This window comes from Ptychodera flava, chromosome 7, assembly GCF_041260155.1.
Source record: "Ptychodera flava strain L36383 chromosome 7, AS_Pfla_20210202, whole genome shotgun sequence".
NCBI lineage: Eukaryota > Metazoa > Hemichordata > Enteropneusta > Ptychoderidae > Ptychodera > Ptychodera flava.
In genome coordinates this window covers 8533372-8556446 of record NC_091934.1, presented here as the reverse complement: position 1 = coordinate 8556446, position 23075 = coordinate 8533372, and the positions used below count along the sequence as shown (strand labels likewise).

Below are 23075 nucleotides of genomic sequence, written 5' to 3'. Positions count from 1 at the left end.
TGGTTCAGAATGTTCATCGACAAAGTTCACTCAAAATGTACTTTGAAAACGATAGTATTTTGACAGCTGTTACCGCGGCTATACTATGATAAAAAGTCTGTTGAAAAAGAGTACTAAATATCGTTGTTTTTCAGGTCAACAAGTGATTGAATCAAAAACATGTGTCATGAAACAGTAAAACAACAACTGATAAATGAGTAAATCTTCTCAAGAGTAACTTGAAACGCCTCGCCTGAAAGAAAATTTCATCCCGTTTCACAGAAACTGACTGCGTAGTGCGTATTCGAGCGCCACAGCAATGAACCAACGGTCGGGGAATCCCCACGAAAATCGCTCACACTACGTACTCGTCCAAAACATTGATTGATCACTTTTTAGCTGCATGATTCACTTGCCAAAAATATTTTTATTTTGTAGATAAATAATTGAATTTCTAATTTTTTTATTTCGTTTGTTAATGAAAAGTCATTTTAATGTTTTTATATGCTTTAAAAATTTCAAAACCCGCTAAAAAGCGACTATTTGGCCAAAATTCAAACGAAAAACACGAAAACCAAGCTCGAATCATGGGCTATTTCTGTATGAATACTCTCAGTCTCTACTCTTGCCGATGCACGATTTTTGCACCGAAATTTTTCACTAATTTTCGTTGGTATGACTTTGAAACTCCAGGAAGCGATTGAGAAGAAAGGGTTACCTTGAATTATTGAGTTTTTTGCTGATAATTTGCCAAATTAAATGAGAAAAAACACTACGAAAATTTCCACACGCTTACACACTGAGTGTTTCAGGGCCTTTCATGTTCATTTATATTTGTTTCATTTGTAAATGCCAGTCTAGCACACAGCATCGTACGCAGGGCTAGCGAGAGAGTTGCCGACATCGACGGTTATTTACGAGAAGTGAATAAAAGACTGGCAGTTTTGGAAGCGATCGAGTAGCTGAGGTAGGCTGGGATACGACTTGGGCCCAAGAATGCTGAATTTCGGCAGTAATTTGGCTTTTTACGTCAAGTCCCAAAATGGATTTGAAGTCACCGACCCTACGTACGGGTCTTTGCAGGGCTGTGGTGAGCGGGGCGATTAGCTGTAGCGGAACACACAGCATCGTACGCAGGGCTAGTACAACATGTGATCATGGAGGTAGTAGGAGACTGAGGTTTCTTGCACGGTCGCGCCGTTGTAGTGGGAAGCTGAAATTTTCGCTCGTAATTTGCAAACGAAATCGTAAATCCAGTCAAAACTTCGTATTTTTTTTACATATTTGAAACCCATGAGGAACGTAATTCATTCTCCCCTGCACAGTAAAAAGGAGATCGAAACGACATGCATGTCAGACAAAGACCAAACGCACGCAAGATGTCCATCCACATCCACCAATCTCGTAATTTGCACTAACAGAACAAAAACAATTTGATCGAGCATGGACGTTCTAACGTAAATGCATCATTGTCTATCGCATTTTCATGTAAGCCAATACACTCACACGTACGCTCTAAGTTCAATTATAATGTTAATCCAACACGATACTATTTTTCGCTGATAGTGAGTGTGCAGCGTGAATGGTATGCTGTACAGTCGATAGATAACACTGATCATGTGGTGTGACAAAATAGTTTTACGGAAGTTGTTGATGGAAGTGACGTCAACTTTGCTTCTCCCAACTCTATAAGCTTCCTCAGTTACGTAACTTCGTCGCTAAAAACTGACCTGTAAGGTCCAGGGCTGTGGACACCAGTCAATATTCTATTCCTTGCTCCCTGCTCGGTGTATTTGCTGCACCAGATCTATGGTTGAACGTTCATGGAATAGAAAATCATTCATAGTTATGAAGATGCGTCTCAGGTTATGGTGGGAATATAATTTATGTGTAAGTGTTTGTGTGTGTTTGTGAGCTCGCAAAAGTTCGGTACTAAAATGAACCATAGACTGAGCATTAAGGTAGTATGCGCCTCAAAAGTGAAGGACTTAATCTTTTGCTCAAATTTTCCTCAAGGAATCTTTCAACCATTCTCTTTCAAAATCAAGGATAAACATCGGGGGTCATCGTGTAAATTTCGGAACTAGAGAAATAAATTGGCCAAGATTACTGATATTTGTACTTCAAAATGGCCACCAGGAGCTTAAAATGAATACCCCCCCCCCCCAACATCGTATAGTAGGTCAGAAAATAATTGTGAAAGTTTGAGAGTCCGAATATCTGTCCCCGAGGCACGACCTACCTTAAGTACAACCGCGTTGAAATACAATCAGGTCGCACAATGCGAGCGAAAACAACCAATGGCTTATTATGTGCTAGCATCATATATCTCGTGGATATCACAAATTATGGCTCATCATTGTCGTATTTATTATGAATGGCTGTGGAATTTTGTCGACCTCTCTGCCACCGTCTCTCAGGATGTATAACAATTAATTTGATCTCTTAGACTATAACTGACAAGTGGTACTGCCCAGTTAAAAATGAATGATAAAAGAACGACAGACGTATAGAGCTCAGAGTGAATGACTGAATTACGGCTACAGTTATACACTAGTAACGATAAAGAGTGCGTGACAAATGTTACGGAAAGATAACGTTAATCGAGAAAATAAAAACGCACCTGGGCAAAGTTGACGAACAACATTTGGTCTTGAGTCAAACCAATTCCAGGTAATCTTAATTCTTCGCCGTCCATTGTCTCTTCCACCATCTTACGGTAACCCTGGAAATTTGAATAAGGATAAGAATTTCTGCATGCTCATTTTTTGTAACAAGATCACTATAACTACATGTATGCATGGACAATCATAGACCGTAACCTCTCATAATATTCAATTACTCCCGATAGGAAACATAATTAATTTAAAGGTTACCGAAGGAGTTAATGGACGCCTTTGACAGTTTAAACACCAGGATTCTAGTAATTGTGATGTGTGTGAATTAACTCCAGATTTTCTCAGAGAGAACGACTGGTTGACACGTTTCTCAGTATGACGGTATCTGTCGATTAATCGAAAACTGTCATGACAACTACTGCATTTTGCTACTGAATTAACACGATTTGCCGATCATGTGACCTACCCTGTATGTCTCTTTCAAACCGCCATTGTCGGCAATATTTTCTCCCTGAGTCTGGACTCCGTTCAACTGCGAAGAGAAGGAATACATATATGTGACTGCAATGAAATAGTTTCTGTGGCTGTTTTGGGTTTTGCACTGGGTGTGTCATTGGCAATAACATGAAAATTTTAAATCTACGGAGACTCATGAATAAATACTTACCACCACCACAAATTTAGGATTCCCTGTCGCGGAGAACGAATTGCCCGGTCGTAGTTCTAATACGATCGATTGAATCGCAAAAATCAACTTAAAGGCCCGATAGCTGTATCTTTTTTCGCATTATTTTTGTGAGTTTACTTCCAAACTAAAACAAGGTCATGGGAATGTACTCATTGAGGGGTGTTTATACAGGTTGAATAAACTGTCAACTGGGACTACATGTGCAATTTTGAGCAAGATAAATAATAAACGTTTGCCCAAACATAAAATGGCGCCCTCATGCAAACAAAGCAAAAATACAGTAAGCAGTGCATATATGGATTGGAATCTTCACAGAAACAATAGAGTAGTCCAATATAATACATAGTGCTGAATGTTTTCCACTGGGACACCATGTGCAATGTTTTCTTTGTAATATTACCAATTTTTAAATATGGCGGGAAATCAAAATAACGGTTAAAATTCAAATCTACTTGTCCAATTTTTCAGTGGTAAAAGACTATATCCTTTAAATCTGCAGAATTTAAAGAAAATTAGAGAAAAAAGAAAGACTTTTTCAGGTCGACAAGTTTCAAGAGTTACAGCCACAGGGGCATTAAGTTTGGCACTTTTTGTGGAGAATTTGTGAGATAGACATATTAGAGACACATGAGTGTCTGGAGAATACAGTGACCCGACGGCAGAATTGCATATGGCCATATTTTTAATGGTAGGACAAACTTTTGAAGTAATGAACAAACTTTTGAAATAATGCCCCATTCATTGAGAAGCTACATGTCAAATTTGGAAGCTCTCAGACAAAAGATGTAATTTTTATTCATGGAGGGGGATCTTCAAACTTCTTTTGACGTGGAAGGGTAGTTAAATGTTTTGAGGTGTTTGGATCAGGTATTGTAAAAAGCATAGAAAATTTTTAGAAGCACCCCTCAAGAGCGTTTGTGAACTCAACCCTAGTATTGTGCGATGTACCAGTAGATTGAAATCGACAACTACGAAGACGGGAAATAATTTAAGTATTAAGAGCGCTCGCTCTCGATTGGACACTTATTTCAGATTTTCATTACGTCATAATCTAAAGGCATGGCATTGACGATGAGTCAAACCTACCGTCATGTTACATTCCTCCATGTAGAACTTATCATATTGGTCCACAATGCACTGCGCTCTGTCTTTGTACGCGTCAATAGATTCGTCAGTCCACCACTGTTCCAGGTTACCATCCTTATCGTACTGTCGCCCTCTGTCGTCGAAACCGTGAGTGATCTCGTGACCGATCACCATGCCGATGCCGCCGAAATTCAAATACCTACAAAAATTTGAATGGGTGTTAGTAAAAGACAATGTACCGTTTATAAAGCGTGTAATGATCTGTTTCATGCGAAAGAATAAATTTTCTCTTCAGTGGATCAGGTTTGAATTTTCAGCACCGTGACGTTCGAAGCAATCAAAAGCAGTGTTCAGACAATATACTACATTAAACAAACCTGTAGCCACTGAGACATTCGTAAACCAAACTCTTCAAAGTTTAACATTACATTTTTTTAAATATTTGTGTGAGAAAGGGAGTCGCATACCGGTGATATTTGGACCATCACAGTTCATCATTTGAAACTATAACGTCCTCGTATAGGGTCGAAAATTACCATGACAACAGTGTCTATGGCCCTCACAATGATATGGATATGATACACGATCCTGATCATAGACGAAATGACATATGTTTGGGTCTAAAAGCCCTGGTATGAGAACGTAATTAGTCCGACTTTGGTCGACATCGATCATTATTGTAAAACGAGTAATACTTACTCTGGCGAATCTTTGTGATAAAATAGTGGTTGAAGAATGCCGGCAGGAAAAGCTGCAATATAAATGGTGGACAAAACGTTTAACAGGAAAATGTCTACAGTTGCTTTTCTGAAAGGGTAAGGTTTAATCTCGCGTCCAAACGTGGTGGGCGTTAAAACCGACTGTAGAGAATAAGGCTATTCAGACTCATCAATTTCCAATACTTTTTGAACTTAAATAAGAACATGAACTTACTGATACTGTTGCTGCTAGAACTGTAAAAAGCGTTGACAATGGCAGGGCCGGTCGACCACCTTTGAAAAAAAAATCAAACCGAAACGAATTTGTAAAACAGGGATCGAATCGAAAGATCACACTGTGATAATTGTATGATATTGTTGTTGTTGTGGTGGTGGTGGTGTGTTGTTGTTGTTGTTGTTGTTGTTGTTGTTGTTGTTGTTGTTGTTGTTGTTGTTGTTTTGTACATTGCAATTTTCCGAAATTGATCATCACCAAATAACTGGTTAGTTATCAGTGTAATAATCAAGCCACAGTGAACGGAGTTTTATAATGACAAAATTTTATGACGAAACAGAAAATTTCTCCTTCACACTGTTTGAAGCAGTGCAGACAATATACCACCGATATTCGAATATACCATTGCGTTTGGCATTCACTGAATAAGAGCACATAGAAAGCTTGGGCCGGAAGAAATAGATAATAGTTCCTCTGATTTTTGGGGAGGAAGCTACTGAGGCGGCGATCGATTTTTTGCGAACCAGAAAAATCTCCCACTAGTTACATATAGTTAGTGATGGGTTGGAGTCTACATTTTACAAACTGTCCACAATAATAGAGGCAACACATATACAGGCAGTGTTGACAGAACAAATTCTGAGCATGTCCACATGCTCCCAGAAGAAAACAAACGTAACAGTAATATGCACAAAAATGTCCTAATAACACTAAACCAATTGCTATCATGTGGAAGTATATATTTGCCGCAATTTTAATTCCAAATTGCGATTCCCAGGAGCAACGTCATTATTCTTCCTGGCCTAAAATGAAAAATAAGATCTCTTCGAATGATTGTGATGAAAAATAAGGCCATAACACAACAAAACAGTATGCGGTATTGCTTTTGTCTTTTCTTTTGCCACTTTGTTGTACCATTATTTGCTATTAAATCTTTGGAACTGAACAGCATCGACCGAATGGTACGTATGTGAGAGCACCTGTAACGGGAAACGTAGTCGTATGCTCTATACATGTACCTTGGTGCTTGCACGCACACAAAATCGAACCCTATCGTGTAGGAATTTTTCATCGCGGCAACGAGTTTCAGTCATGCCAGAAACCACAGATAATTGTGGCAATTAAAAACAAACTATCACACATCCCTGCCGGCTTAACGGATAGGTGCTTTATCCGTACTGTACGGCAGACCAATGAGTCTTTTTGGCCTGTATGTTCTCTTAAAAATAGCAGCAACGACAGTGTGGTCCAACCGATAAGCACTGTCATAAATTTGATAGAGGAAACCTGAAAGCTATCGGACGAAAACTTTCAGATAATTTTGGTTAAATGAGAAATTTGCCTAAATTTCGCAAACATTAATTAAGTTCATCCCTACAGATCTAAAAATAAATATCACTGTTTTATAACGCGTGGCTTCAAAGGAAAGGGTTTATCAAATTATTCCTGGAAAAGATGAGACAAACAACCTGATCAAATTTGGAAAAAATAGAGTATGGCCATCCGAAACTGAGGACCAGCTTATATATCAAATACTTATTATGTCTGATTGTGCGATTTTGGAGATGACGATTTTTCACAGTTTCTGCATATGTAAGAACACGTGCACATCTTTAGCACATACATACATACATACATACATACATACATACATACATACATACATACATACATACATACATACATACATACATACATACATACAAAAACAGACAGACAGATGGACGGACGGCTGGAGGGATAGACAGGCAGACCAAATGTTGTGCCCATTAACTCCCTTTGCTGTAAAGATATAGCCAGGTGGGAGCGAAAATTTATACTTACTCGAGCTTGTCCACCGGTTTCCTGAGATATTCAAACCCTCTTTGAGTGTTCTCTTTTAGATACTGCAGATAATTTTCAAAATACTTTCCAGAATCGAAGTCGTACTGTATAAAATGACAAATATTTACATAACATTTGCTCAAAAGTGACTCTGCGATCAGGTGAACTGCTGGGGAACAACTTAAACAATGTTATCCGTACCTGGTCAGACTGCAATAAACCTTCGATAATATAACATAGGGAAAAGTCTATAGGATCAATTTCGTTTGATGGGAGTGGTGGGTATTTTTCAAGCAAAACCTTTAAATTAAACCATGGCTGACACATTTTGATTCTGAGCTTGGATGAAGGCATCATTGGAAGGTATGACCGAAAAATAACATTTTCAAAACCCTTGAATTGTCGAAATGAAAATGCATTTTGCTGAGCAACCCAGACACTGCCGAGTAAATCTGTGAACTCACATTCTTATAGTAATCCGTCAGTACATCATCGTCCTTAATCCAGTCTGGATAACCGATTTTACGGTTCATAACTTCGGCCTGGAGGTCAAACAAAGATTGGATACATACACATCAATGCAATTTCTATCGGAAGTTTCACTTTCAATCATGGCCGCAAACACAACTCGTCGTATCATTACTCAAATAACTTTCTCATTTTAAAATAGCGCTCGTTTTGTAGACTTATGACCAGAAATGATCAGTTGAGTTACAGTCATCATCTTCTACAATGTCAATCCACAGTCAATTTAACCATCTCACTGTTTTCATACTTCTGCTTTTTTATCACGGTATTTGTCAGTCAACCCTTACCTTCTCCTTGGCGACTACTTGGGTTGGTGCGTCCATCCATTCTGATTCGTCGACAAGTTCAAGAAACGCTTCTTGGATGAAGTCGATCATCTTATTCGTCTGTAATAAGGAAATAAAAATATATTTTATAGCTGCTAAAATGATTGTTGCTGACATTGATGTTCTTAAACATAAACTATTTTCGCAGTAAAAATTCAATTTCTACGACCTTATCTTTTTTTCTTTCTGTCTTCCCCAAATATACTTATTTACTTGATTGATGTTGAATCAGTGAATATATCGAAAAAATCGAAAGTTGTGAATGTTCAGTAGACTTATCTACCAAAAGCAATGTGACGTTAGAATGTCTGGGTTGAATGATCCACAAATCTGTAGATCAGGGACGGTTTTTTTTTACAGTGGTTTGAACCATTGGCAATAAGGGAACTAGACATACTGTCTAACTTGAGGAGTTGCAAACACTGTCAGGAGTAATTATCGTCTTGACGGCAATATAAGCCAGTAACAAAGAAATATACTCTGCAAAACAATGCACACATCCACATACATCACGCTAACTGTCCATGCAGAACGCTTCATTTGCAACTTTGTTTGTGCGGAACCAATGGTGTTGTCATGACTACGAGCCCACTTACACGTATTTTGCTCTCTTCATCATAATGTACGTCGACAAAGATGCGTCCAACGGCGAAGTCCAGGACGTTGTTCACGTGACCGACACATGTCTGCCATCTGGCACTCTCCGAAGCCGTGCCGTACACAACTTCGTCGTACTTCTGTTCAACGTCTCTGAAGTTAGAACTCAGCTGACTAATCCTGTTCATGGTGATGATCCAAACGATGTAATTGGCTATCGTCCTGTAAACGGAAATGACGTCAAACAGTCAACAACTTTCTTCCTTCTGACGTTATCGGTTGTATAACATTGTTGTTTAACTCATAAAAGTTTCAATACGAAGTAAAATCGTAATTAGTGTAATTACATCAAGTAGTTGTTAGGCATATACAGCTGCATGGAAAATGAATAAGTCATTGTAACAATTCTTGCTATTAAGGAAGAACGCACCTCGGGGATAGATTTTCGGACTCTCAAACTTTTACAATTCTCTTCTGATATACCACATGTGGGGGTTCATTTTAAAGAGGCACTCCCACTTGGTAACATTTTTAAAACACATTTTTTTAATGCCAACGGTCGATATTTAACATGGCGACTGCGAGCGGATCGCGAGATATCGATAAAAACATGTCCTCAAAAAAGTTAAAGTTTGAATTCCGGTGGCCCACCTGAATTCAGCTTCCGAACATGGAACGTTCGGCACTGGGGCCATTGTCAACTAAGCTATAGAGTACGAGTCTACGCTGACGCTGCTGTACGCCACAGCAGTACCACTCGCGTCGGTGAGCGGTCATGTCCCATGGGAGAAAGCCGAGTCCTACTGACTCGGTAAAAAAACAAAAAGCAAAGTTTGCTGATTCCACCAGAATTCGCATAGGTGACTAGCACAGATAGGTGCGGTTGATACATAGTATGCATAGTGGCCGCCGCGTGGTATGCGCGCATACCACACGCGGCGGCCGCTATGTATCGAACCACGCGTAACTGTGTGGTAGACGACAAAATGTAGTCATCAGAGGCAACTAATATTTTACACGTAAAAACTGATATCTATGTGGTATTGTTTAAAAATTTAATACAACTGATTGAGAATAATGAAAACGACAAAAACTAAGGAGAAGTTTTCAAAAAAGAATTACCAGAGGTAAAGGCATTGATAATGATGTATATAAAGTCATCGCAGTAGGAGGTAAATTAATTGCGTCATTCGAACGTTTTTGGACTCCTTAGAATATCGTCAATCAGCACAACAACACACTTTCGGGGGATTTCGGGTCATAACCAGAAACGATCGTAAAACTTCGGGATGTGAAAAATACGCTCGGGAAATGACATGTTTTTATCGATATCTCGCGATCCGCGCGGAGTCGCCACGTCAAATATCGACCGTTGGCATTAAAAAAATGTGTTTTAAAAATGTTACCAAATGGGACAATCTGATTAAAATCAGATGTAGAGTCGGCGACGTCTCTGTACTTGTGCGGTTTTCTCTCGCTGTCGCCACAGAGGCGACAGCAAGAGAAAACCGCACAAGTACAGAGACCTTACTCTACATCTGATTTTAATCAGATTGCCAAGTGGGAGTGCCTCTTTAAAGCTCTTGGTGAAAGAAAACTTTTCACCGGCTTAGTTTTTCGAAATTCGAAATTTTTATTTTTCTCTATAGAGTTAACACAGGGATAGCGGCCATTTTTAATTTCTAATAAGGGTACATCTTGGGTAATTTGTTTCTCTAGTACCAAAATTTGCATGGTGACCCCCTGTTTTTATTCTTGATTTTGAAAGAGAATGATAGAAAGATTCCTAGAGGAAAGTTAGAGCAAAAGTTTAAGTCTTTCACTTTCGAGGTGCATACTACCTTAACACACACATATACGCAGTAGTACGCATAAGCTTATATTCAAGTCATGCGAACCTTCCCCTACGATAGCGTTTCTAAGTCTACACCCGTAGTCATCTCGACCATATAATGAATAAATTTATTGCCGGTAAACAATACCTGTCTGGAGTGTTTTGAACAACTTCGGTAATTTCTCTGACGTATCGTGGTTCATAGACAACTATCTCTTCACTGTCCTGGAGAGTTTCGGACCAGCTTGCTCCGAACTGACTGAAGAACTCGAGCCAATCAAACTGAAAAAAAGAAAATGTGAGATTTGTCATTATCCACATTACACATATTTTCCTTTCTACGGACGAGTCGTCACTTTGGACGTCGTTGGACGTCGTTGCATGTTTGCGCGCCTTTAAGAGTTTCTGCCATCAGTGCATTCTAATACCATACTACTAAAATACTACTCCCAAGCTGAATTGCCAATCCAAGTTTCAACAGGTGACTCGTTCTTGATTTTTATTTCAGTTTAAACAAGATATTGAATGCAAAGAAACTTTCCTTCAGAAATCAAGCAAAGTACTGTTCAACGTTGGCCATTTGCATGGCAGGCCTTTAAAAATGCCGTGGACATGTTTACAGGAAGAAAGCACTTTCTGATTTTGGTAAATGAAATAACATATAAAAGTTAAGGTACATATATTTCCTTTGAGAGGACTTTCCCTAAACACTACTGCTGGATACATTACCCCTGTCACATTGTACTGGAGTTGAGCGATTGTCATCTTGTTGTACAATGCATTGTTGTCACGACGTTGATCTGCTGGCGTTGTCAACTGGCAACAAAATGAAGGAGTAGTGAGTTTTAGTTGGTAAAGAAGACTAACAACCAATCAATATCACTCCATCAATCCATCTATCCATCCATCCATGCGCGTGCGTGCGTACATACATACATGCATACACACATACGTACGTACAGACAGACAGACAGACAGACATACAGACAGACATACATACATACATACATACATACATACATACATACATACATACATACATACATACATACATACATACATACATACATACATACATACATACATACATACATACATACGAAGTGGCTCACAGGCCGATTGAAGTAAAATGCAAGGTAGAAAGAAGTAAATGGACAAACACGGTTATTTGTAAAGGATTAAGGTAGGGACAAAACTGAGAAAACAGAAATACAGATACACAGACAAGAAGAAAAACGATAAAAGCCAAGAAGAAAATGTCTCAGCAGAGAGTGGTGTAGAGTGGCAAATCCTATGGACCATTAACTCACATTAGCAAGTTTGATCTCAAACTCAATCAGATCATTGAAGTCTTCAGCTGCAACATCAGCGTCTGCACCCAACATGGTTGCTATGGTCGTCATGTACTCCTGGTACGCTTGCAGATACTGCAGGAGAATTAAACGAATACATTTTTAGGAAGACATTACTCATTCGTTCAACAATTTGAAATTAATTTTTTCTGGTCCTGATAACTTTTACGAACATATATTGAAACCTGAAATTGTAAAATCCAAACACTATCGACGTCTTTGAGGAGGACAGTAACCTGACTTGAAGTTGAAAAGACAGAGATATGCCATGCGCTGGATTTGAACGTAATACTTGACTGTAGGGAACCAACTGTAAGTAAATCCAAAAGAGGATTTCCCTTTTCAAACTTGCAGCAGACAAACTACGATAAATCATAAGGATCTCACCTTGTTGTCGCGACCGTCTTCCAAATAATAGTTCCTACTAGGAAGTCCAAGGCCTGGCTGATCGAGCTGAAAGTGAAAAATCGGAAAACACGAAATCATGACTCAATATGTCACAGCTCGAAAGGTCAATAAATGTTGGACAGGCTGTGAGCCCACACGCTCGTTTTAGTTGATTCGGCATCACTTATTAATAAGGAATTGTATTGCATTCATTTACTGACATTTACATTACACAAACAACCATTTACTGATTGAAGTGCTCCAGTTTGTATGACGATTGATCCCAGAGGAATAATATGTCCAAAAATGTAAAAAACTGACCAAAAATAGGAATGCAAATTTATCAGCATTTTAAAATCTTTGAATGAGATCATCCCTTTAGACGCGGAAAAAACAGTGCTAAATTCGAGATACAGCTAGGTTGTAACTCGTACGAGCTCTCAGTTATAGAAAAATTCTCCTTTTAGCATTTCACGCCAGAAATTCAATATCTTGATAATATGTAATCGTAATAAACCACCTGAGCAACTGGTACATCAGCCGGGTTTTGACCGGACACTTTAAATATGCACGGACGATGATAGGCAAAACACGCGGGAAAGGATCCCTCAAATGTTGCTTGAAGCACAGGGGACGGGGTCATTCCCTGGGATTGGGGTGGGGGTGGTGTTGTTTGTGTAACGGTTTATTTTATTTTATTAATTTTGACTGTGATATTTCAAATAAAGATTTCGACTCCATCTGACTGCTTTCTTTATCACCTGCAAGTCTTTTATCTCCTCTCCAACCTGTGTACACATCACTTTCATTGCTCCGAAACATTGCCAACTGGCTAATCAGCTGTACGTGTCGGCGGATTATAAGTCAACACCACAGCTATTCCACGAGCAATCACCTGGAGTCGAAATCTTTATTTGAAATATTTCAGTCAAAATTAATAAAATAAAATAAAACAAGTCATCGTTGATGACACAGTCCCCACTTGTTAATGGGTACTTTGATTAGAAGTCCTTGGAGAGGATAGAGTGCTGTTCATTAGTTGGGTCTGTGATTAAGAATGAGTTCCATGGTGGTGAAAACGTACAACCAATGTGGGCTGCCAACCTAATTACAAAAGGTCATTAGATAAGTCAATAAGTAATTAATCGACAAGATGTTGCCAAACATTTTTGCATTCTATTATAACACTTGCAGATTGTCACTTGTAGCACATTTCATAAACAATACCGCTAATGTTGTATTACAGCACTGTGAGATCAAAATATGTACCAAGTTTCATCAAATTTAATATAGTATTTCTGAATATATCACTCTAATTAGGAAAGTTCATTAAATATGTAAATTAAAAATCAATTAACATGACACTACTAAGTGTCTATATTCAATGTTAAAGCAATGTGAGCTCAACATCTGTACTAAGTTTCATGAAATTCGATCGACCATTTCTTGACATATCAGCCTAATTACGAAAATTCATGAAATATGCAAATTAGCAGTAAATTGACATGATCATGTCAAGATTCCCCGGCACAAACGCTGTAGGTTGAAATATTTGACGCATTTTAGATTTAGATGGAGTCCATTCATAGTTTTGGTCAAGAAACTGGTATTATTAGCTCACGTGTGTAAACACGTGGGCTATTGTCATAGCGATGTCTGTCTGTCTGTCCGTGTGTGTGTGTGTGTGTGTGTGTTAGTGTGTGTGTGTGTGTGTGTCTGTCTGTCTGTCTGTTTACACGATAACTCAAAAACGCCCGAACGGATTTAAGTCAGATTCGGTACACAGGTACTATATATATGCTACTTGTGAGAACTGATTAGATTTTGGTTAGTGTGGCTTGCATATTAATGAAGTTATGCAATATCGTTTTTTTCCGTACAATGGTTTCCTATTGGGACGGTAATGACAGTGTAGACATATATCAAGAAATACTGCACAAAATTTCATGAAACTTTTCACAGATGACAATCTCAGAACATTATGATGATACTGTGAGTGTCATGTCAATTACCTTCTCATTTGCATATTAATGAACTTTTGTTATTAGTGAGATAACTCTGAAATTCCTGCACCAAACTTGATGATACTTGCAACAAATATTGATCTGATATATATCTAATTATACTTAGAAGCATTTGGCAGTGTCAAGTTAATAAATAGCTCATTTGCATATTTTATGAAGTTTTGTAATTAGTCATATAACTCCGATATAACTTCACCAAATAAGATGAAATCTGCTGCAGATACTGATCCAACTGATATCTAACTTTTGTGTAAAGCATTCATTAGTGTGAACTTAATTAAGGGTTCATTTGCATATTTAATGAACTTTGTAATTAGGTATATAACTCTGAAATTACGGCACCAAAGTCTTTGAAATTGGGTACAGATATTGTTTTGATAAATATCTAATTGTACTGAGAAGCATTTGGCAGTGTCAAGTTAACAAATAGGTCATTTTTTTAACAGTTTCAAGTTAATAATTAGCTCATTTGCATATTTCATGAAGTTTTATAATTAGTCATATAACTCCGAAATAACTGCATCAAACGTCATGAAAACTGCTGCATATACTGATCAGACAGATATCTAACTGTGTTGTAAAGCATTTAGTAGTGTAAAGTTAATTAAGGGTTCATTTGCATATTTAATAAACTTTGTAATTAGGTATATAACTCTGAAATTACGGCACCAAATTTTGTGAAACGTGCTACAGAAATTGATTTGATAAATATTTAATTGTGCTATGAATCATTGAACAGTGTCAAGTTAATTTAGGGTTTATTTGCATATTTAATGAACTTTGTAATTAGTGACAATACTCTAAAATTACAGCACTAAATTAAATAAAACGTGCTACAAATGTTGATCTGATGGATATCTAGTTGTCCCATGAAGCATTGAGCAGTGTCAAGTTAATTAACAGCTCATTTGCATATTAAATAAAGTTTTGTAATTAATGATTAAACTCCGAGAGTACTGTGCGAAGTTGAAAAAACCTGCTACATATAGTGATAACATATATCTTATTGTTCTGTGAAGGGTACTACTATTAATGAACCTTTTGTAAAACACGTGAGCATATTCAGTTCATATCTGGTTTTATATATTTATTTAAAATATCCTCTACCAACACCACGGTACGAAGAAATAAGCTACGTTGGCAGAGATCAGTTCTATCAGAGCTCTGTGTGACGAACATCTTGACAAAGTTTCATTAAAATTAGTGCAGTCGCTCTAGAAGCAGAGCAGTTTTTCAAAAAGTCATCGCCATGACATAATCCCCGCTTTATTAATAAAATTGCCGTCACACAGCCATATTAAATCGGATAACAGAACAAATTGACTTGCATATGTATGACATATGGAGTAATCATTGTACCAAGTTTGAATGAAATATTGCTCCAGGCATCTTTGAGATATCTGCGTGAACGGACGGACAGATGCACGCACGCACGCATGCACGAACGCACGCACAGACATGACCAAACCTATAAATCCCGCGCACGGTGTCCGTGGGGACTTTTAAACCGTTGCACAAAGAACCACACCCCTGGCCTCCCTCACCCCAGGGGACTGACCACTGTCCTCTGTGCTTGAAGCAAACTTTGTGACCGTCGTCAAAATTTAATGTAAAGTGATAAAACGAGGAGTCCATGCCAAATGAAACACACGTAGGGAAGTGACATCTTACCTTAAGTATGTACCTTGTGGAGTCTTTATTGTCGGTGCCAACGTATGCGTAGTATATCATGCTATTTCCGTATTCCCCACGCAACAATGCTAATTGGTCTTCCAGATCAAAGGTACTCTCATCCCAATTGCCACCAGAGTTATTGCCGAGCACGGGCCAGCCACCCAGGTTCACCATCAGATCTACCAACGGTTGAGAGCCCCGTTCCTCTATGGTGTCTGATATAGACGCATGAGAAAATACATGTGTATGGATTTTGAAATTATGCGTACAATCAGGCACTCCAAATATATCAGACAAAATATACCAAATGTTCTATGTTCTACAGAATAAGAGTAATTTTGCTTGTAATCACTTGATTACTTGTCAAGAGGGCGACAGGGCAGCCTGAGATGAAAATGTTCACTTGAATCAGCGAAAGCCACGTAATCGAAGAGATAAAAAAAATACACAAGTATGGCGAAACTTGTGAACAATACAAATATTGTCAACATGTCATCAACACTGATTGAGTTAACAAATTGTGCAGTGTTCATGTTGCACAAAGATTTACATCAATGGAAGCTGGAGATAAGTTGAAGATGATGAAGTCCATGCCAGGACTTTCAACTTGATTGGGTTGCATAAAAAATCAAGCTTTTTTAAGGTGGGCCATATACTATAGTAATCAAAATACCGTCAAGGACAGTGTGCTCACATTTGATTTGAATTGTCCATTCAAGAAATATTTAAACCAGAAAAACAAGAATGACAAAAGTAAATAAGGTCTGAAACTTTAGGTACTGGAGGTCAACTTTAGGAACACGCATAGCAGAGGAATGTTTCAACACAGTCCCTCTTAGTTTGAGCAGGTCTGCCAATATGTAACAGTTCATGAACAATATGACAGGAAATAACTCATTGTGTAGGCTGTTTCAGTTACTGCTACCACTCCAACACATAGAATGTACACTGCATACAAATGAGGTCATGCCTCATAGAACCTTTCACTTAGATGTGTAGGCTGTTCCAGTCAATACCACCACTCCCACACATTTGCAAAATTTTCCCTTTTTCTTACCTCATTTGCATATTTTTGACATTGACATGTTCATTTAAATAAATTCACATCTCGACCCCTGGGCCCATCTGTACACCAAATACTAAGATGGTAGGTGAGGCGGTTTGGGAGTTTTTGAGTTGGACGGACATACATCCGCATATACATACATACATACATACATACATACATACATACATACATACATACATACATACATACATACATACATACATACATACATACATACATACATACACAGACAGACAGACAGACAGACAGACGCCATCGATTCACCATATAAGCTCTTTTTGGTATTTATACATTTGCAAAATAGGAGCTAAAATTGAATAACTTCATTCACGGGAATATGACAGGGGTCATCTGCCGTTGAGGGCGTAAAACAAGAACACTTACCAAGGTCTGTACATGCTTGGTAATTTTTCTTTACGTTCTTCACAGGATCGAGATCATCATCGTTGATCTGTTGTTCAATCAGATCTGAAATCATAATGGAGAGGGAATTTATGAGAATCGACGATGTAGCAGTTATGTATGGATGTTTCGTAACACGATGAAAGCGACAAATGAGTGACGGCGTAGTTTTCGTCATCCCTCGTCTGATCTCTTTTCAAACAAAAGTATGAGTTCTACGACATAACCAAGGGAAATGAATGTCTGTATTTTGAATGAGCCAGATGATAACATTATGATACCTTTAGGAACGTACCATATGATGTTGGCATAGAAGATAAATAATGTAGAACATTATTGAAAATATATCGAAAGCTTGGTGAAGACATATGATTGTCGAAACTTGACAAAATATTACATTTCTTGACCTTGGCTCAAAAGGGGAGTTGGAAAATCATCCAAAGTACATAAAACATTGAATCCTTTCAGTGTCAGCCTTAATGATCCTAGTAAATAAAATACTTGAAATCTCTTCTGCCACACCGGTCATTCATTTGTTTTATTTAATTGGTATTTTAGTAGCTATCCACACAAAAGCAGCCGTTTACTTGAGTCAAATTAATATACAGGACAACACTAGAGATTTTTCGATAATTATGTAAATAACGGTTAGTAAACCGTATCCAGTCTCAACTGTTGTATGTGTTTCATGTGGCGAAAACTGATGACCTCTTGGCAAGCCAAGAGAAAATTATATTTGTTGTTGTACTCTTTAGGTAAGTGACCACCCAGCTAATTCCACAAATTGCTAGGAAGGTAACTTTGTTTTTGTCATTTTCTCGAAACTTTCACAAAAAGGCCATTTCGAAAAAAAGGTTTGCTACCGTTTTAAGATTCCAAGATAAATCTGCAAAGTTGTTATCTTCTTTACATAATAATAGACCCTTTTCATAAGTCTAGCGCCCTCCTGTGGCCACTGTGAAACCTGGGCAGCGGCTGGAGTGTTTTCCCCAGTGGCCTCGCTTTGACTTCAAATTCACAGTGGCCACAGGAGGGCGCTAGACTTATGAAAAGAGTCTATCTACAAATGCATTATCATCGCTTTGTGGCCTACCTACGTGGCTCTTCCTAGATGTGAAAGTCATTTGTAAAGGAATATTTTTAGGTAGGCTGTCTATATACGCTGAGAAAAAATGACTATGCTTCACTGCTAATCAGCTATGTATTTTGTGGTGGATGAATTTTATCAAAAAGCGATGTGAGCTTGACAAAATCCAAGAGTATGATGTATATCGTCAAGCTATTGCTCTAATTGTAAAATTGGATAGCCCATTTTACTCGTAACATTTCATATCTTATCACTGTTACCTACAGCAATAAGAATTATAAGGAAAATGACAACTTTGATATTTGTACTTTTTAGTGGTCAGCCATCTTACGGATAAGGAAATAATGGGAGAATGAAGTTACAGCTTTCAGCAGAATGGGTTGTAGTTTACATCGATCGAAGCAATCAAAACTCTCACTGCTGCCATTGAAAACAACAGATAGTTATTAAACACAGATCTAAGTTATAACGTGGAGGATTGAAATGGCACATGAACCAATTCTTCTTATACCCTTAATGATCCCATGGCACCCTGCGTAAATACCTTTCAGCTTTATGTCGACGTCATCACGAAGTGTTGAAAACGTGTCATAGCTTGAGCGATCTTCAGGAATGACGGTTTTTCTGAGCCAAGAACCACAGGAAAATTCATAGAAGTCATCGCACGGGTCAGCTTCGACATTCATCCGCCCCGCCATGTCGCCAGCTATACGTTTGTGTAAATTTAAAAGAAAATCAACTCGCGAACGAGGATATTCCTACCTTTCAGCATAGCATCTAGATCATTCCTCAAATCGCTAAATGTCGTGAACGAGGACCTGTCTTCAGGTATGACAGTCCTTTTCTCCCATCTTCCGCACGAAAATTCCACGAAGTCATCGCACGGGTCAGCTTCCATGTTCATTCGTCCAGCCATTGCACCAGCTATATGCATCATGGGGATATTGAACAGTTTTGTACCGGAACGTTCATTTCAAAATACGGTTAGTCGTTAACCGAACGTTGTTAGTTTTGTAAGTGTTCATTTCCGGAAAACATATCATGTTAGAATATTTATTTCAAACTCAAAACCACACGTTGTTATATGGTTAGTGAGATATTTATAAAAACATTGTATAAAGTTTTACCTTTAGCGAAGCTTTTACCGGTTACTGAATGTTGTTAGTTTGTAAGTGTTATTTTTTAAAATGTTCTAGTGTTTTTATTTTCAATCTAAACCGCAAGTTTCCAAAATTAAATTTTGCAGATATTGCTGGTGGGAAATCTGAAAAAATGCCTTAAATTTTTTACCTTTAGCAAGACATTGACTTTGAGGAATATCACTACATCATGAATGTAAGTTTGGTGAATTGACACGTTAGTAATGACCTTGTGTTAATTTCAATGAAGCAAGCGGAAGAAGCAGAGAGGCGACTCATACTTGAAGCAGGCATTTGAAGGTATGGTCGTGTTTACCAGACCTGCCCCCTCACTGTTCCTGAAAAATCTCAAAGTTCAGATTTTTCAGTTTTGGAGTTTACCTTGAAAGATTGCAGGTTTGATAAATACACCACCATCGAAATTACAAGCTTTATTCTAGTTTATATGCAAAGACCGTTTGGCCAAAGTAATTAAATTATTCGTTTGCGCGTCCGATTTTTGCCACCCAAAGTTTTGAAAGGTAAGCCATACACTGTGTTTTTTTCTGAAAAAAACTTCACTCCAAAAACCACATGTGTGCGGACGCACAAAAACATAACTACTTCGGCCTTACTGGTACTGTACACAATTAGCTGTAACTTATTTCTTCAGTACATTTGTTCCTTGTACAAAATGTAGTTTCCTGTGTTACTTGCAAAAGCATTATAGTATACCCAGTATTTCGGCAATCAACATATGAAAATATACCCAGTGGCCGCCTGTGTATGGTGGGCGTGTTATTACTGGCAAGTGGATTTAGGTCTGAATTCATTTGTCAGTTAGTCTTAAAAATCATAGTTAGTACGCATGTACAGGCTTTGTGGGCAACCAAATGCCAAACTATTGAGCATGTTCTGGTGGGGAGTAGATAAGGATACTGCGTGTTGATACAAGGAACGAAAACATGGTGAAATATATTCGGAGTGAAGTCGCTGTCTTCATCAATGGCATTCTGAGCGGGTAAACTGTATGCGCGAATTATTTCATTTTGCTGTGCTCGATTGTAGATGGACCGTTAGATTTCCAGGTGCAAGTATAGTTCAAAAATATTGGTCGATTATTGGCGCTCTAATAAGCCTATAAAGAATCTCAGACAATGAAGAGGCGAGCGTGTGAGCTTGCATCGCATGCGGTCAATGACCTTACCCATCATGGCGCAGTGAGCAGTCAAACAATACTCGTTGTCGCCACCATTCACGGGTTCTGAGTCCTGGTCATTTTCCAAAATGATGACAACTATAAGTGAGACGAAAACAAAGACGGCGAAATAAATCAATAAAGTCATACTATAGCTGAGTTTCTCGTGCAGCCATACAAACATTTATCCTCCTTTTAATAACTTGATAATATCCTGAAATTTCTTTGAGGTACAATGTGTAAATAATTGTTTATTTTTGTAAAGTTTGGTGGTACAGAATCGGCGCAAGAAAGAATCAAAACTATCCTTCTCCAAGTCTCTGTTGGTGTTACCGTTCGACAAATAGAAAACCATTCCTTCTTCCAGTTGGGTAGTGCGCCCTCTTCGGGCGAGCAACGCACCTTCGAGCCCTCAATCACCAGTGTAAGGCAAGCAAAGAAAAGGAAAATTGACACTTACTGAGAGCTGCCGCTAATCCAACGCATGCGAAGAAGAGCACGACAGAGAGAATTGTTAACACTCTCACTTTACTCGAACTTTTGCCACTTGAGCTTGAGTCGTCCAAACTGTAGAGTTCGGATTTGCTGTTGAAACTCGTAGACATCGTTGAATGTCGCTAGAGCTGTAACAGAAAAAATCAAAATAACCAGTCAAGACGCGTAGTTACTAAATCCTTTCTTGATCTCAGAGTCGAAAGTCACCACATGATTGTTCATGGGATCATCTTTGCCTGTCTACCTGGTATTCATTGTGATTTAATTCAAAACTATTCAAACACACGGCAGTATTCATTCCATCAATACTATCTAATTCACAATATGCATTATGCAATCAGCTCAGCGGCAGATGTAGCCAAGCAGATAAATTTTGCTTTAGTCTTTAATTATTCTCCTTTAGAATAACGGGCTTTTCACTGGGAAAATGCAGAATCGAACTTTATGATTTAAATGGCGAATGCCAGATAATAAGGTTGTGATTATAGCAATAAAATCAATTAAAAAGCTACACATTGAATTTCAAAGGCGTTAGACAATAATAGTATAAGAGGAAACAATGTTTTGACCAAAATTGAGAAAAAATGGCCCAAAAAATGTGCATATAAAAACTGTATATTCCTTTACACAAAAACTTCTCCCTTAAAACTTACGAACCAAATTTGATTACTGTTTAACAGGACAGTTTCAGAGAGAGAAATTTGAAGAAAATTGAGCCAAGAAATGTGAAGAAAAAGATTCTCGAATATTTTAAAAATGCAATGCCTAAGCTTATTTTGATACAACTTAATTAGGAAACTCTAAGAAGCTATTTGGATTACAAGGCTGCAAGAACGGTTGAACAAAGAAAACCATGTTTTTAACCAAAATGGATAAAACCGGAAGTTTTAATCAAAAATGAAAAAAACCTAGCCCCAAAAATTTGAACATGCAAATTTCAATACCATTTGTACAAAACAGAATGAGCCATCCCTCCCATTGGAACTAACAAACCAAAGATGCTTGCGATTGGACAAACAGAGAGAGAGAGAGAGAGAGAGAGAGAGAGAGAGAGAGAGAGAGAGAGAGGAAGAGAGAGAGAGAGAGAGAGAGAGAGAGAGAGGGCAGGGAGAGAGAGATGTTTGAAGCAATATAGACAAACAATTCAAAAGTTTACATTTTCACGAGAAATTTTTAGGGCAATTTTCATAAAGCTTAACAAGGGCATCTCTGAGAAAGCTACACATTGAAACCAAAAGCTGTCAGACCATCGTTTTCAGAGAAGAATCTGTTTGACCAAACATGGGTAAATTATCCAACAATGTGTGTATGTGGAAATTTCCTCATTATTTTATCAAGTCAAATCGACGTTTAGTCATACTGAGTGATTTGTTAACTAAAAGATTTCTTAGCAGCGGTTTCAAAGACAAAGTGCAAATTTGACGGACGACTACAGATAATCAACCTATCTAAATAGCACAGCGTTACTGACGGCGGAGTTGATAAAAAATTGTAAGGTTAGTTGTTGTATCAACGATAACGATAGAGTTTCTCGAAAAAGAAAGTTGCCGTCTCTCCGCTAATAAGGTCACGGTATCCGTCACTTCTGATGCTACAAACACTTCGATTCAAAACATACTTCGAACCTTACACTCACACAATTACCATTTAAATTAAACAACTTTTATAACCCTTGTGCGACCGCATGAGTTTTGGATTCGTTTTGCACACTCAAAGTAAAACTTAATACTCCAATGTGATGAGTTTGTCACTGAATTGTGCGATTCCAGGTGAATTTAAAATGAAAACAGAATGCCTCTACGTCAGAGCTGGAGTTTGCTCAAGTCAGTTGAATAAAACATTCTACACAGCGTACA

At 38.1% G+C, this 23075-nt stretch overlaps 1 protein-coding gene across 5 annotated transcripts in view; it reads right to left on the bottom strand.

Moving 5' to 3' along the window:
• LOC139136703 (neprilysin-1-like) overlaps positions 1-23075 on the bottom strand; it is a 64607-nt gene that overhangs the window by 7598 nt on the left and 33934 nt on the right. For 3 of the 5 annotated variants that reach the window (XM_070704511.1, XM_070704509.1, XM_070704510.1), the window contains exons 2-20: positions 21185-21347; positions 20734-20823; positions 19171-19332; positions 17304-17387; positions 15848-16065; positions 12153-12218; positions 11724-11840; positions 11143-11229; positions 10562-10695; positions 8579-8801; positions 7944-8042; positions 7593-7670; positions 7129-7232; positions 5305-5363; positions 5071-5122; positions 4372-4570; positions 3064-3129; positions 2603-2704; positions 1710-1786 (exon numbers count right to left, since the gene is read on the bottom strand). In XM_070704511.1, coding sequence (XP_070560612.1) covers positions 1710-1786; positions 2603-2704; positions 3064-3129; positions 4372-4570; positions 5071-5122; positions 5305-5363; positions 7129-7232; positions 7593-7670; positions 7944-8042; positions 8579-8801; positions 10562-10695; positions 11143-11229; positions 11724-11840; positions 12153-12218; positions 15848-16065; positions 17304-17387; positions 19171-19332; positions 20734-20823; positions 21185-21329 — 2162 coding nt within the window. In that variant the 5' untranslated portion in view covers positions 21330-21347. Of the gene's footprint in view, positions 1-1709; positions 1787-2602; positions 2705-3063; positions 3130-4371; positions 4571-5070; positions 5123-5304; positions 5364-7128; positions 7233-7592; positions 7671-7943; positions 8043-8578; positions 8802-10561; positions 10696-11142; positions 11230-11723; positions 11841-12152; positions 12219-15847; positions 16066-17303; positions 17388-18952; positions 19115-19170; positions 19333-20733; positions 20824-21184; positions 21348-23075 lie in introns of all 5 variants that reach the window. The other 2 variants (XM_070704513.1, XM_070704512.1) reach the window with 1 other exon arrangement.